Source organism: Atractosteus spatula, chromosome 5 (assembly GCF_055471065.1).
Source record: "Atractosteus spatula isolate fAtrSpa1 chromosome 5, fAtrSpa1.hap1, whole genome shotgun sequence".
Classification (NCBI taxonomy): Eukaryota; Metazoa; Chordata; class Actinopteri; order Semionotiformes; family Lepisosteidae; genus Atractosteus; species Atractosteus spatula.
In genome coordinates, this window is record NC_142710.1 from 24,628,753 (window position 1) to 24,643,499 (window position 14,747).

At 33.7% G+C, this 14,747-nt stretch overlaps 1 protein-coding gene across 1 annotated transcript; it reads right to left on the bottom strand.

The window, feature by feature from the left end:
* Positions 1 to 3,035: 3,035 nt before the first annotated feature.
* Positions 3,036 to 14,106, bottom strand: fank1 (fibronectin type III and ankyrin repeat domains 1). Its single transcript, XM_088917522.1, has 11 exons — positions 13,955 to 14,106; positions 10,300 to 10,477; positions 9,644 to 9,768; positions 8,834 to 8,915; positions 7,633 to 7,707; positions 6,418 to 6,483; positions 5,971 to 6,136; positions 5,181 to 5,324; positions 4,258 to 4,335; positions 3,818 to 3,862; positions 3,036 to 3,719 (listed from the first exon to the last, which is right to left on the bottom strand). Exons 1-11 carry the CDS (start codon positions 13,965 to 13,967, stop codon positions 3,681 to 3,683), a joined length of 1,011 nt encoding a protein of 336 aa, XP_088773648.1. The 5' UTR covers positions 13,968 to 14,106; the 3' UTR covers positions 3,036 to 3,680.
* Positions 14,107 to 14,747: the final 641 nt, after the last annotated feature.

The following is a 14,747-nucleotide window of genomic DNA, read 5'->3' on the forward strand; positions in this document are numbered from 1 at the left end:
AAATTATCCTTCTCCTACATAGCAATATGCAACACCCTAAGGAATAAACATAGGCAAGAGTTCTTGATGATCTGAGTCCAGCAACTCCTTTGTATAAATTAATATATAGTTAAGTGAATCTATCATTTACGATGGTGTAAGTGGTACAGGGCAAGCTAAGGATTTTGCTGTCAAAGTCAGATTTGTAAAGCTACTAAAAATGACCTGAGAAATGGGCTCTCTTCTGTAAGTGTTTTTCTCACCAGGTGTTTGTGAAATCAGTGGCACAGTACACATACACACAATAAAATACAATTGGCTAGACTGTTCATACTATTCTCTATTCAAGACAGATGCTTGTATTAATCACTTCAATTAAAGACATTTATTTAAGAGTAAACGTACCTTATTACCACTCTTCTCAGTCACTTGTTCTTCCCACAAACCATTGTGATGAAAGAAATTAAACCAGGATTTTGGCTGATAGTAAAATACCATTAGAATGCAAGCAACAGCAGTGGAAGCATTGCCTTTCAGCATTTATCAAGCAGCTGTAAATGGATCCAAAGAAAACAACCAAAACACAAAACCAATGATGTGAGAATAAAATCAATCTCTACAATAAAGTTGTTTTAAAACACCAGTAGGTCTTGCATTAAATACATGAAAAAATAAAACAATAGATATATGCTCCTTTGAGAGCTGCTCAAAGTAAAACAAAACAACTGGTCATGAAAAGATTTTTATCTTATTTTGTTTTACCTAAGAATGAAGACCACTACAGCAAGGATATGATGAATTATCTTTTTCCTGTTTTTCCTGGAATTGCAAGACTGCACAGTTCCTCCAGGAAGTCTTCAAGAAAGGGTGGAGACGTTAGACTAGTGAGGACCCTCTTGTCTACTTGTTACAACTGTGTGCTTTAAGTAAATCAGTTTCTTACAAAATGTCTGGAAGACATCAAAATGTTTGATTTTACTCTCAATATAAAACAGACTGTACCCTTGAATCTACCAAGAATGGTATGAGCCAAACTTTATCATTGAAAGCAACAGTTATCGCTTTAACAACATAGTGAGGGAAATTAAGTCCTGACAAACATGCCCCTGACCATTCTTCAACCATAACTGTAAAATCTGTGCAAAGTACTATTAAGACTGTCTAAATGAATGCTAGTTATACTGTGATTAGGAAAATGCTTTAAAAACTTGAAAACAGAAGAGCTTGAGGGAACAGGCTCTCTGCGCATAATAACTTCATGGCTGAAGACACTTGATGCTAGATTTCCTTAATAAAGCAATGGCTGTTCAGCTTCAGTTTCAGCAAGGTGTCATTTGAGTGGCAATTCACACTATAAATGAAATAAAAGGTGTGAGATATGGATGAATCTTTAAGTAAGCTGGATTTGCATTTCAAGGGATCCTTTCATCATTTATTCTCTTCTGCAAGGCTATATTGTATCTGAAGAGATTGAGTTTCACAGTCTAGTCCTGGGTTAGTCAAATACCAAGCCTTCTAATCCTTCCCAGCTGCAGGGCTTCACTACAGATAGATTCATACAAATATATCACATAATTAATTATCAGTTGCTTAAAACCAGTTAAAAATACAATTTGACCAAAGTCCTGCAGGGAGGTCTAGTATTTCACTATGCCTATTGCTTACTCCCTGAACTCCATACCACATCTTCCTGGTGCTTGAGCCCCCTTAGTCTTCTGGGTTTTGTTCTACCTAGGTATTTTGTTGATTAATTTAACTCTTAATGGGATTAATAATTGGCTTCTGTCATTGTTTTCTATTTCTGAAAAGTTGCAAATTTCAAATAACATTTTAATAGCTTTCTCTAAAAATCTACAGTTTAATTCTCTAAAACATACTGATAAAAATGTAGAGTCTAATTAAGCAAATTATTAGTGCAGGCAGGTTCTTAGCCAGAATGAAAACCAGAAGAAACTGGCTCTCTAGGTCCCGGATCTATACTTTGGCCCATAGGACTGCTTGACTTCCTTGACCTGCTGGAGGAGTGAGTGCACACACCTGAAAATGTGTTGCAGCTCAGATGCTTTGAGAAGCCTCAAGACCACTGTCTATGTGCTACTAGATCCCTGCTTTTGTTAGGTTTACTAACAATGTACATTGTACCTTCACAGTAGGGGTCATCATGTGGCACTTATTATGATCTTTAAAGAAACCTTAAAAATGTTCCACCGTTATGAAAGCTTGTTTAGAGCAAGACACAATTTCAGCCTCAATCTGAAGAAAAGTTGTTTTCACAACTTAAGCCCAGCCCAGTGCATGTTTGTTTGGTGTCCTCAGTAATCATTACAGCAGTTTTCACTGTTACAACCTATGCTGAACTGAAGGTTCACCTATTCTCAACCTATCCAACCTACCTATAAACTTGCTTGAGTCAGTTATAATACAATTTTTCTTCTTTGTTTTGTTGTAGTCAAAATGTATCTCATAAGATAAAAAGTTTAACCACTACATCTTTTTTTCTGCAATACCTTCTTGAAAAAAAAATTACATAATTGCTATTTTGTGTACTTTGCCATTTATGAAGCCATATTACTGCTTTTTGTAAATATGATCAGCATTATTCTGAACTGTACTTTTTGCTATTTACAGGTGTTACTGGTGAACATCTTTTTGACCAATTTAAAACAAAAAATCTTTGTATAATATGTATTCAATAAATATGTAAGAAAAGTACTATGATGATTTGAGTTATTGTATACATTTCAAGCACTGACAGTTGGAAAAAGTCTTAACAATGTTAGTATTCATTTTAACCCAAGAAATGTTTTGCCATTGTAGTGTTTCATTTTAAAAGTAGTGTAGTGTTTCCTTTCAATATCTGATTTACTGCCACATCCTTTATTATTTCCTTTTAATCAAAAACACTAGAGCTGGTGCATTCTTTTCACAATCAGCACATGTAAAATCAGTAGATTTAAGGGAGACTGATCTTGGTGTGAATGTTATGCACTCTGTAGACTGTAGTTCTCAGATAGCTGTATTGTGGAGCAGGGGAGTGAAATTACAATGCTACTGTAGTATTTATCATTTTATTGTTTTGTTTACACTGATATAGATCTGAGGAATATGAAATGGTTTCACCAGATAAAGAGTACATTTAGTGTACAAATAAAAAAGGAAACAGCACAAAAGGCTAAAAATCCCCAGGGACCAAATGTCTACCACATTAGTATGAAAACTGCAATATAGTTTTCACTCATCTGACAACATGAAAACTGACACGGTTAGGATTGATATACATAGGACTGTGTTTTTGTATACAAAGATGAAATAAAATGACAACCACAGTTAAAATATATTAAAGTGTAACACTCCCTTTCTCCCACCCTCTGACAATCAAAATGAATAAAAGCAGTAACAGTAGTAGTAAGGTAGCAAAATACATTTGGAAAACTAGAAGTTCAAGAAATTGCTTTTACACCCTTTCCCTAGATTCTGAATTCACAGCAGATTCACATTTAAGTCTTTCATTAAAGAAAGTCTATCTGGGGGTAGTGTAATAGAAGTTAAAGAAGAATGTATTTTAGTAAAATTTAATAAAATGACATCAATTTCACATTTTTAACTGCAGCTACAGTAAGTTCATTTGAGTAGAGACAAATCTCAGTAAATATCCTCATACAAAGAATTTGCCAGTCTTTTACAATACATTTTGCCTTCTTCTAATGGATCTTCTTTCCTTCTAACAAGTTCACAATGTTCTACAAATAGAAAAGGAAAAGAAATACAAAGTCCAGCATTACTGAATAATATTTTTATTACTAGCTTTATATTTGTTGAAGAAAATAAGAATATGTACCTGTCTTCCAAAAGCTTTTGCCATTTCTATCACACCTGCTCCAAACTAAAAAAAAATAATGTAAAAACTGCTTTAATATACAAATCTTCCCATTAACAGAAAAGACATCTACACAAAAAAGAATAAGCTTATCTTGCATAAATACTCTGTCTTACAGTATGTGTATATATATTATCCTAAAAAAATGCATAGTTTTACAAAAGTGGTAAACTGTAAAAGTTTTTAGATAGTCTTAAATCTCTCTCAGTCCTCACTAATTTCAAAACAATAGAGCAAGACCAAGACATAAATGTATCTTAAGATGCAATAAAACGATAGAGTTAGATGACTATACAAAGGTATTTTGTAGAACAATTTACTGCTCATTTATCCTAAGGACACTTTGGATTCACTGCACTGTGGACTAGATTATGAGCTACAAAGAACAGATCAACTGTTACCTCATTCTTAATTTGGCAATCTGCTCCCTTCTCTAGCAGTAACTGGACAAGATCCTCGTGGTTGTTTAAGGCAGCAACCTGGAAAATAAGACATTTAAATATGTTGTTTCTTACACAAATCCAACACACCTACCTTCCTTTCACTTTTGGCCTTCTTTCCAGCCAATAAGTCAAGTGATAGTAGTTTGATACATACAGTATCTGTAAATCAAACGGAATGCTGGTCAATCAGTTTGCTAGTCAGGTTTGTAGTGTGAACAATAGGTATCTCCAAAGGTCAGTCAGTACAGTATGTTGAAACGGGGGTACATATGTTGAAAAATCAGAAAGTTGCTTATCAGTTGGGATCCTGGGTTAGCTGGTAAATAGGTCAGTCTATTGGTCATTCAATTGGCAGATCAGTGGTTTGTAAGTCTGTAGGTGGGCAGGTAACTCATTATCTCAATAGATTTTAGATTGGTAGAAACTTTATGTTGAATTTTGAATTACAATTCAAGAGATTACTCAGCACTTTATATCTGGAAGTTTCAGGCTTCTAGAATTGAATGTTTACAAGATTACTTACAGTATCTTTAATCGAACATTGATTTAATATGAACAAGTCTGTAAAATGTATTTTTTTTTACAACAGGTAAAATGTTTGTCAAAGAATTAAAATGAATTCTATTTAAAATTAAAATTAATTTGTGCGTAACTGAGAGGGGGTCCACCAAAAGTCTATATATATAAACTATAATTAACATGTTTAGCTTAATTATACAGCCTATAGCTTTCAAAAAGAAATTTTATTTTAATCTTATCAGAATCAGACAAATATCCAGCCAGTCATATTCCCTCACAGGCCTGTTTTTCATCATACACGTTGTAAAATAAATGGCTGAGATTAACAATGATGCAGAAAAGGTTTATAATGGTATTTATACCATTAACGGAGTCTTCCCATCCTTATCCTTCACATTAACATCAGCTCCAGCACTAATTAAAAGAGAAGCAACGTCTGCATCCCCTGTGACTGCTGAGACTCTCATCAGTGGTGTCCACAGAGAACCACTGTCTTTAACATCAACCTAGGGCAAACATAAGGTGAAGATCGACAGAGATCAATGTCAAGACACATCGATTATGGTCACAATCAAAGGGAGAAAGTGATTATAAACAACTCAAGGCATTTCAAAAGAAACAATTAGAAGTGTATTCAAAGGTCAAATGACTTGTCTGTGCATGTATTAGACACTTCTAATCAAATGCTTTTAATATGTTTTATAAGAAAAATAAATATTGTTTGATGTATTTGTCTTTCATACATATTAACATACAGTATGTGTATTTGCCGTTTTGATATCATGATATTTTAAATGTAAAACAATTTACTGGTATTTGTTGCTATAAAAAGTGAGCATGGCCAATATCCACAGCTTATTCACTTTATTGGGGTATTCTTACCTCCCAAACTACTATGTTATTTCAGCAAAAACTGATTATTTCTCCATACTTTGCCATATTTTTGCAAATCTTGCTTTATAACACTTTTCCAGTGCATATTGCAAGAAATGTCGAAAAACAATTTTTCATCAGAAAATTATAATTAGAAGATACCTGTTTTTGCCTGCCTCCTTGTGAAAATGTAATACTATTCATATGAATTACACAGGCAAGACTTCACTAGGTCTGGGTTCCTGGAAGATATAAGTGTTTGACTAATGAATTCCATACCTTACAGCCATCATTTATCATGTAACTGATAACTGGCATCTGGCCTCCATCGGCAGCCCAGTGCATTGCTGTACATCCCCCTAAGTCATGGGTTTCCCAAGTAGCTCCGCATTTTCTTAGATACTTAATAACATCCAGGTGTCCGGCAAAACAAGCCAGCATCAGACTGTAATACCCAACAGAGCACAGAAACATTGACTCAGGAGGGGACCATTTTCCTTCTGTAAATTTTACACGTGCTTCAAGGCTGCATTTTTTATTGTGTTCCATTTGTAATAATGCAATGTAGCATACATTTTAGCATACTAAAATGCTGGTTCAGTATTTGCATTGTGCCAGCAAACATTCACAAGATTTGTAACAAAACTCCCTTTGAAATTAATTGATAGGATAATGATGAAGGGATTAGATTCTGAGCTATTGAAAAATTATACTTGATGTAATAACCTGTTCTTTCCACTTGCATTCTGCAAGTTGACATCTGCTCCATGTTCCACCAAAATCTGAACTAGCCTAAAAAGAGAAAAAAAGGAATCTATCACAAGCTGAAGCTGCACTTTCTAAATTTACTTAAAAGACATACAATTCTAGTTAAATATAAAAAATTCAAAGCACTCATATCAGATCTTGTGATTTGTGTATTAAAGATTAATTATATTGTTTAAAGTAAATATAAAAATCACCAGTCTCTTAATTAATTAAAAATTAAAGGTTATAATTTTGAAAAGTAATATAATAATGTTGTAATTACAACACAAATAATCACATTCTCAATGATGACAATTGTAGCTTTAGATAAAGAATGGTTTTAACATCAAAACATCAATCAATCATCAATTACTGCAGTTGGCACATAAAGTTTCATGAAAACAACTGTATATAGTTTTCTGTCAGAAGATGCAAGCTATCATGATTTTGAATAGTAATAAAATTTAAATAAAAATAATTTATAGACTATATCTATATGAGATCTAGAGTAACCAAAATAAAGAAAATCGAGCAAAAGCACTAAACAAAATAGTCTTGTACCACTAGAAGCTTGGTCTTTCAGCTCCCCCTACTGATAGTATTACATTATCCTCCTAAACAGAACTAATAAACCTTGGCAAGTTATTAGAAGCCATAGAAGCTTATTCCTGCTATGGCTGTCAGCAACCCAAAGCCTATCCTAGAAGCACAGGATTACACCTTGGACAGGATACCAGATCCTTTGGAGTGCACATACACACTGAGACAGTTAAGAGACAGCAATTGACCTAGCCAGCATATGTTTTGGAGGAAGCTGGAGAACCTGGATTAAACCAAGTGGGAGAAATACAGAGAAGCTGCAAAATTGAATCTAACCTGGTCAGACCTGTGAGGCAGCAGCACAAACTACAAAGCTGCTTGACACTGCTAAATACCTAATAACTAAGTATCATCAAGAATAAGATAAACCCAAACTTATTTTAACACAAATTGCTACCATTACATATTAGTTTGTATTATTATTATTATTATTTATTAATAACAAAATAATACTTATTGTTATATGTTGCTATTATTATTAATATGTATAATATGTTAGGAATATCAGTAATGTTTATGCAGTGTACAATACTATCAATCGTTACACACTGTATTTACACAAAATTCAATAAATAAATAAATTCAATAAAGCACCTGAAAAAGCCTTTTTGGGCAGCCACCATGAGAGGAGTAAATCCTAGTTTATCAGGAACATCCACCATCACAGTTCTTTAAAAAAATAAAACAAACAAACAATTGCACAGTTTCAAATCATATAATCAAAAAAAAACACGAAGACCACCAATGTAAAGGGAGTATAATGAAAACTTCCTGAAACAGAAGAAGTACCATAATACATCAAGCAGCTTATAAGGATAAAAAGTTGTTTTTGTTATTGTACAAAATAATTTTCCTCCAGGGAAATAGTTTTTATGCTTTATTGTCAATAGCATTGTTTCAGTTCATTAGTCATCACAGGGTTAGACTCATTCAATTAATTTGTCAGTGTTCATTGTCCAAATCACTGACTTTTCTGTCAAGCTATTAGTTTTTTTTATTTATGCAACAAAAGATTTACAATTATTTTGATATGTTATAATCTTAGGAAATAGTGCTACAAAAAAACTAAGCATAAACCTCTTGAGCCACATGCAGTACACAAAGCACTTAGGAGGGGATTTAAATGCCACTGCTAATTAACATTGTAATAAAGCAACCATTAGGGAATTTTTACTGCAAAGTAATGCATGTTTCAGTAGGAATTTCTACTAATCTGTTTAACAAATTTATGTCGAATTTATGTTGATTGAGAACTGTATTAATGATTGGCACTGGATTTACTCGACTGACAAATTTCCATGGGAATTTAAATGGAAATCTGCTTTACTTATGATAGCTTTTTAGAAGCTAATTTGCATGGGTAAATATGCAGCTGTAAAATATTCTAAGCTTTATTATAAAAGAAAAAAAATGTTTTTTATGAAAAAATGTTTGGGTAAAAAGGTAATTTTCGGTCCTGAGAAACCTCAGATTGACAGACCCCAGTGGCAGGTTTGACAACACAAACTGGGCATAATTTGTTTGATTTTCCCCATGCAGTCTGAATAGGACACCTTGGTGAAACTCTGAAAGAAGACATTGAATAGGAGTCACAGCATAACTGCTTATGAAGGTAACATAAGAAAATAAAAACAGTTACTGACAAGATGAGGCCATTTGGCCCATTTATGTCATTTGGTTGCTAGTAGCTAACTGTACTAAGTCAGTTTTGGTCACATTGTTCAAGATATAAAATAAAGGTTTTGAAAAAATCACCCACAAATAAATGATAAAGGCCTTGAGAGCCTATCCTCACCCTGACTGCAGGACTTTGGTCACTTCCACTTCATCATCCATGTTCACTGCATGATGCAATTGCTTACCACTCAGTGGTTCTCCTAAATGTAGAACAGAGAAACAACTCACCACCTACTTTCCACACACATGTACTGTATGTTATTCAGAGGATGTGGTACAGTAGGTGAGCAACATATAATAAGCAACCAAAACAGTTGCCTTCTACTGGCGACCCACAATTAGGGAATGTAATTTTGAACAGTAAGTTGGTAATGCATTTTTTTCCATTATTGTTGCAGGCATTGTATAAGAAATTAGTTCTAGTTTAGCATTGGAAACCAGGGAGTCACTGAACAGGATACCTAATTGGACATGCTTGAGTTAAACTATCAGTTGCAAACAGATTGCTTTTGTTCTGAGGAAGCCACCCACTGGCTGAATTATTTTCCAAACCTTTTGCCATAAACATACCACTGTCTTAATATTTTGCTTTTTTAATTATATTGTGTATCTTTTAAAACGGAGATTTAAAATTTAAAAAAATATACTGTATTTAATGGCTCGTAGCATCACAGAGATTTTGTCTTTGGCATTCATTTCTTGTGATATTGCAGTTAACTTTAATAACAAATAAAGTAAGGTAAAATTCTCTGGGTATCCTAAATCAAACATTGTTGTAACAAATACATAAATGTTCCCAAACATGTAGGTATTTCTCTAATAAATGGGAGAAATAACAGTTTTCTTATTATATAATAACAGATTTTTTATTGTCATAATTTTAATATCAATATGCTTATTATCTTTATCATGATTTCACTGTACTTACTTGTTGTTGAAACAGACACCACTGGACTGTATGTGTATTCACCCGTTGGACTGGTTACTTTAAGTCTGAACTTGTAAGAAGTACTGGGCTCAAGCCCCTCAACAGTGTGCTTTGTACCATAGCCACTGAAAACAAAAGCATTCCAAAGCAAATCAAAGATATTTAGCTGTGAAAGAACATGTTATAAACAACTATTTAAGCATGTAAAGTGGTGTTTTCCATCATTTAAGATTGAATATTTTTTTTCTGTACAGGTTTAAGGCATTTGAACGGCTAAGAAGATGTCCACTGATTACACCTGTAGGTTATCAACAAGAACCAATTATTTTTGTACAGTATATGATACGTATTACTTTGCATTGCTTTCTTGTTAATGTGTATTCAATACAAATGGTTTAAAGTTTTGAAATATGCTACAGGACCAAAATATATGGCTTCAAAAGATTAAAAACTGATCATTACATTTCATTTTTTTTATTGCATTAATGGTTTTCCATTATTATTAGTAACAAAATCTTCCATTAAAATTTAAATGATCACTGTAACTATGGTGACATCATTTGGAAATTGATTAAATAAACCTTTAAAGTCTTCAAAGAAGACTGTTTCATTTAAATATTGGATACAGTATATGTGAGTGTTGGACAAATACTCACATGTAAATGGTGCCATATGTGTGGGTCTTGGGATCCTCTTCCTCCAGAGAGAACCGAAGCCACTGCTCAGGAGGGCCAGTTTTGGGCTCTTTTCCTGCCTCATCCCAGTACAGTTCAATACTGTGATGATTCACTTTACCGATGACAGGAGGGTCCAGCTTGGAAAGTCTTTGAAAGCCTTTAAAAGATATTTAAGTTTTGTCTACAAATCAAGGTAGCAGTATTGGTTCCATTAGTTTCAGTTCTAGTCTTCCGCTGATGTCTTATATGTATAAAACATTGTTGGAATTAACTTCTTGTTTATTGTGGTGCTTGTAAATGTATAAGACATAATCATTAACAAAAAAGGCCATTTTTGCTTGCAAGGTCTAAAACAAGTTAGAAAACTTTTATTTGTCCCAAGGCTGTGTGCTGACCCTGTTGTTTTTCACATTGTACACTAATGATTATATAAGCCACTATGACAACTGTTCGATTATTAAGTTTGCGGATGATGTTGCCGTGATTGGAGTTTTGAATGATGAATAAAACAATTACAAACAGGAGATACACCTTTTTTATAATTGGTGCCAGGATAATGAACTGATTTTACACACAAAGAAAAAGGAAATGAAAGGATATGAATGAATTAAATGATAATCGATTTTAGAAAGAAATGTTCTGTTCCTATGATCCCTGTAACTGTTGATGGAACTGATATTGAAACAGTAAATGAATAAAAATATCTTGGCAATATTATCATTTGTAAATTGATTTGGACCACCAATATGGAGGCAAGGTATTTGAAGGCCAACAAAGGTTTTATTTTTTAAGAAAGTTAAGGATTTGTAATGTACTGTAGAAAGCACAAGGTAGACACTTTTTTATAAAAGTTTTATTCAGAGCAGGGGAAGCGCCTTGTTTTGCAGAACAGAAATAAGTTGAACAAAGTGATCGGGACTCAATAACATGTCTAAAAGAGCAAAATATTATTAATCATGCACATAAAATCTAAAATAACCCCTTTTATCCACTCTTTGTAAAATATACTCTCCTTCTCTCTTGGAGGAAGTACCAGATCCAGTGTATAAAGACTAAGAGTATTTACTTCCTTTATACCTAAAATCATTCAATTGTTGAACAATCAAAAAAATTGTTTGCAGGTAGGATTCTTATTATTCTTGCTGTTTTTAGACTCTTTACAATTAATTGTTTGTTGTTTTTTTAACTATATGATACTGGAAGAGTTTTGATTGAGTAATGCTGTTAAATTGTTTTCTATTATGGTACAGTACTGTTGTAATATTGTATTATTGTCATATATGTTACGTGTTTATGAGCTCTTTATGTGAAAGACACATTCCCTTAGGGGCAATAAAGGTTAATTCAATTCAATTTGGTGAGAAACTGTAAAATGTGTATCATCAGAAACTGAGAAAGTCTATTAGAACTTGTTTATGCTGTTATTACTCTGGCTGGCTACCACAAGAGGTCAGTAAAACATAAATATTATTCAACGTTAGGCTAGTCAGGAAATTAAAAGAAGAGCATTAGTAAATGCAAATTAATATAAACCACTCACTTGGGAAACTTCTCCTACCTCAAAGAAAAATATTTCTGAGAATACGCTGTGCTATTTTTGTTGTTTTTGTTTCAAGTAATTTATGGGTCTCTTGAGCGTGAAAGCACTAATTTATAGTTTATAAAATGTTTTACATTTTTCTTTCTTGTAATTTTCTTTATTCTCGTGGTCTAAACAAGGTAACTAAAGGCAGAGTAGAAAATGGATGCAAAAAAATGAAGGAGGAAAAAAAGTCAAATGCCTTACATTTGCTTGTTTTGGAGTATACAGTATATACAAAGACCAAACAATATTCTGCTATCTAAAACAAACTGTATTATTATAGCAAAACCAGAAGTTGTACTATTATGGAGCAATACATTGATACATTAATTCACTGGGAAACTACAGTTTAATTTGAATTCTTTATAAGTACCATATAGATAGGAAGCTGTCAAACAGAAATTTGCTTAGCTTCTTCACTCCCACATAGCAAACTAAATGACCTAGTTACATTAACCATCAGTTCCCCACATCTTTTGAAGCATGAAAGAAATAATAATTTGGCAAACGTTAGCATCCAAAGATGCCTCAGGAAATAATTCATATTAAAATCATTTGTACAAGGCAATTGCAGTACAGTAAAGGTACATATTTTTTCAGCTAGGTACTGTTTATGCAAAATAGCCATTTTGTAAAAAACCTTTTCATGCAATGTGATGATCTGAAATGAATGGCAGGTTTCCATTCATCAAACATTCATCTATGTAAAAAGTTGTCTTCTAGCTTCTGTTCAACTAGCTTTTTGTTTAAGTAGTCATTTTCTAGCAATTTAGAAAACATGCCACTAGTCAATCAGTCAGGTAGACAATAGAATACTTTTACTGTTCAATAAACCAGGTCAGATAGGCAGGCCTATGGTAATGTAACACCTAGCATTTCAAGTGCTGGCCATACAAATAGTAAGGGCATCTTCTCTATGCATGCTTCTCTGGTGCTTTGTTTGTAGGATGTTAACTATGCTTCACACATTTTTAGGTCAGTGATTATGCAAATGTCAGAATGCATTACAGAATGCTGTTGCCTGACAGGCATTATTTATATCAATCACACAATAAAATTTGCCAATTGCTTCTGAAACACAACAAAAACTACAAGGATTACTATTAGCTTGCATGTTGAACATCCCAGAGACAAATGGCTCTATATGTCCGTATATGAAAAAGGAAGTTTGATTATAGTTGGATAATTTGTATAAGAACAAAAGAAACATTAGAAACAATTAAAAGCCGTTCAGCCCAACCAGTTCATTTTGCAATAAGATAATTGATCGGGAGATTTCATCCAAGTATTTCTTTAAAGAAGAAAAGGTATTGGCTTTGGCAATATTACTGGTAACTTATTCCAAACCTCTACAGCCCTTTGTGTAAAGAGATGCCTCCTGTTCTTGGTTTTAAATTCACTCTCGCTTGTCTCATCGGGTTTATGTTTCACTCTGAAGAAGTCCTTTGGGTTGATTTTGTCAATGCCTTTGAGAATTTTAAATGCTTGAATCAGGTCCTCTCATAGTTTTTTTTTGTTCAAGAGTAAAAAGAGAATACTATGAGAGGACTCGATTCTAGTGTGACCAGCTTCTAGATTAAATTAAAGGTTGAGAAAATACCTCAACAGAACAAAAATAAAAGACAGATAAAAAGACAGGCAAACACTAGAAGTGTTCAAAAACTATTACAAATCATCCTACTTTTACAATAAAACTCAAACTCAACAGTTGTATCAATAATTAAAGTTGTACATTTTAATTGTACGTAATTATAACAGACTAAATTCACATGTGTCAGCAACTTCCCTCGTCCTTACACGCAGTCCTAACATCATTCAAGAATAACAGCTGTTCTTGACATATTCAAGAAAATAAAACCACTAGTTTGAATGGAGGAAGCATATGCCATTTGTGCCCGGTGAATATATGTATGGCTGCTTACATCCCGAGCTTGAGAATTTAAATCTGTTATTAAGAGTTTAAAACCACATCGGTATTAAACCATTTGTCTCGTCTCGGTGCTAAGAGAAAGCGGGAAAAATCAGAGTGGGTAATTAAAACATTTGCATTACCTGAAGTTGCCATCGGTAAAATAAGGTTTCTTAAACTTTCCAGAGAAAAACAGTACGAACAGCGCGCAGAACAACAAACCAGTAGGTTTGTTGATGTTCCTTCTCAGCTCTTGACCCCAGTCCGCGCAGCTCCGATGCTGTTGACAATGTGGACGCCGGTTAGCGGTTGCCATGGGAACAACCTGCAGGGCACTTTCGCTAGTGTGGGTAATGTACGGCGCAACATTACCGTGCCCGGGAGAAAAGGACAAAATATTCATGTCAGGGGTCTCTCTAGAATACTGGTTCTCGTTCGATCTGGGCCCTTAATCGCTGGAATGAATAGGTGCCTGTAATTCATGTTTGTTCATTCTTTAACTCAAAGTTGATGAAGAGTGAATCGCGTGATCCGCACAACGTTGCTAATTGGTACCCAACTAGACACAATTTACAATAAGAACGCAATTCATGAAATCACCAGCTTTACTAAAATATTCAATCAGGATACGTGTGGTGGCTTGCTGCATTCAAAACTTTTCGAACTGTTGATATTTTAACTGTCAGCTGTGCGGGATAAGATTTTAATATTGATCTTTTAAAAATATATTTAAAATGAAAGTTTCACCAGCTTTTCGCTTTGAAGACATTTGCAAATAAAAGGGAACAGCCTTTAGAGAAAAAAAAACTTTTTTAAAACGTATACATTCAAGAAAACTCTCATTACGCAAATTGTAGCTCACTGCTATTCTTCTACGTCTTTACGTCTTTCACTGCGCCTTTTCATCCCTTCTGCTCTAGGGATTAAGGGGCCACA

Coding starts and splice junctions, on each gene's coding strand:
- fank1 (XM_088917522.1), bottom strand. Junction 8,916..9,643: donor GGTGTCTGTTTCAACAACAA/GTAAGTACAGTG, acceptor TTCTACATTTAG/GAGAACCACTGAGTGGTAAG. Junction 6,137..6,417: donor AATGCAAGTGGAAAGAACAG/GTTATTACATCA, acceptor TGGGTATTACAG/TCTGATGCTGGCTTGTTTTG.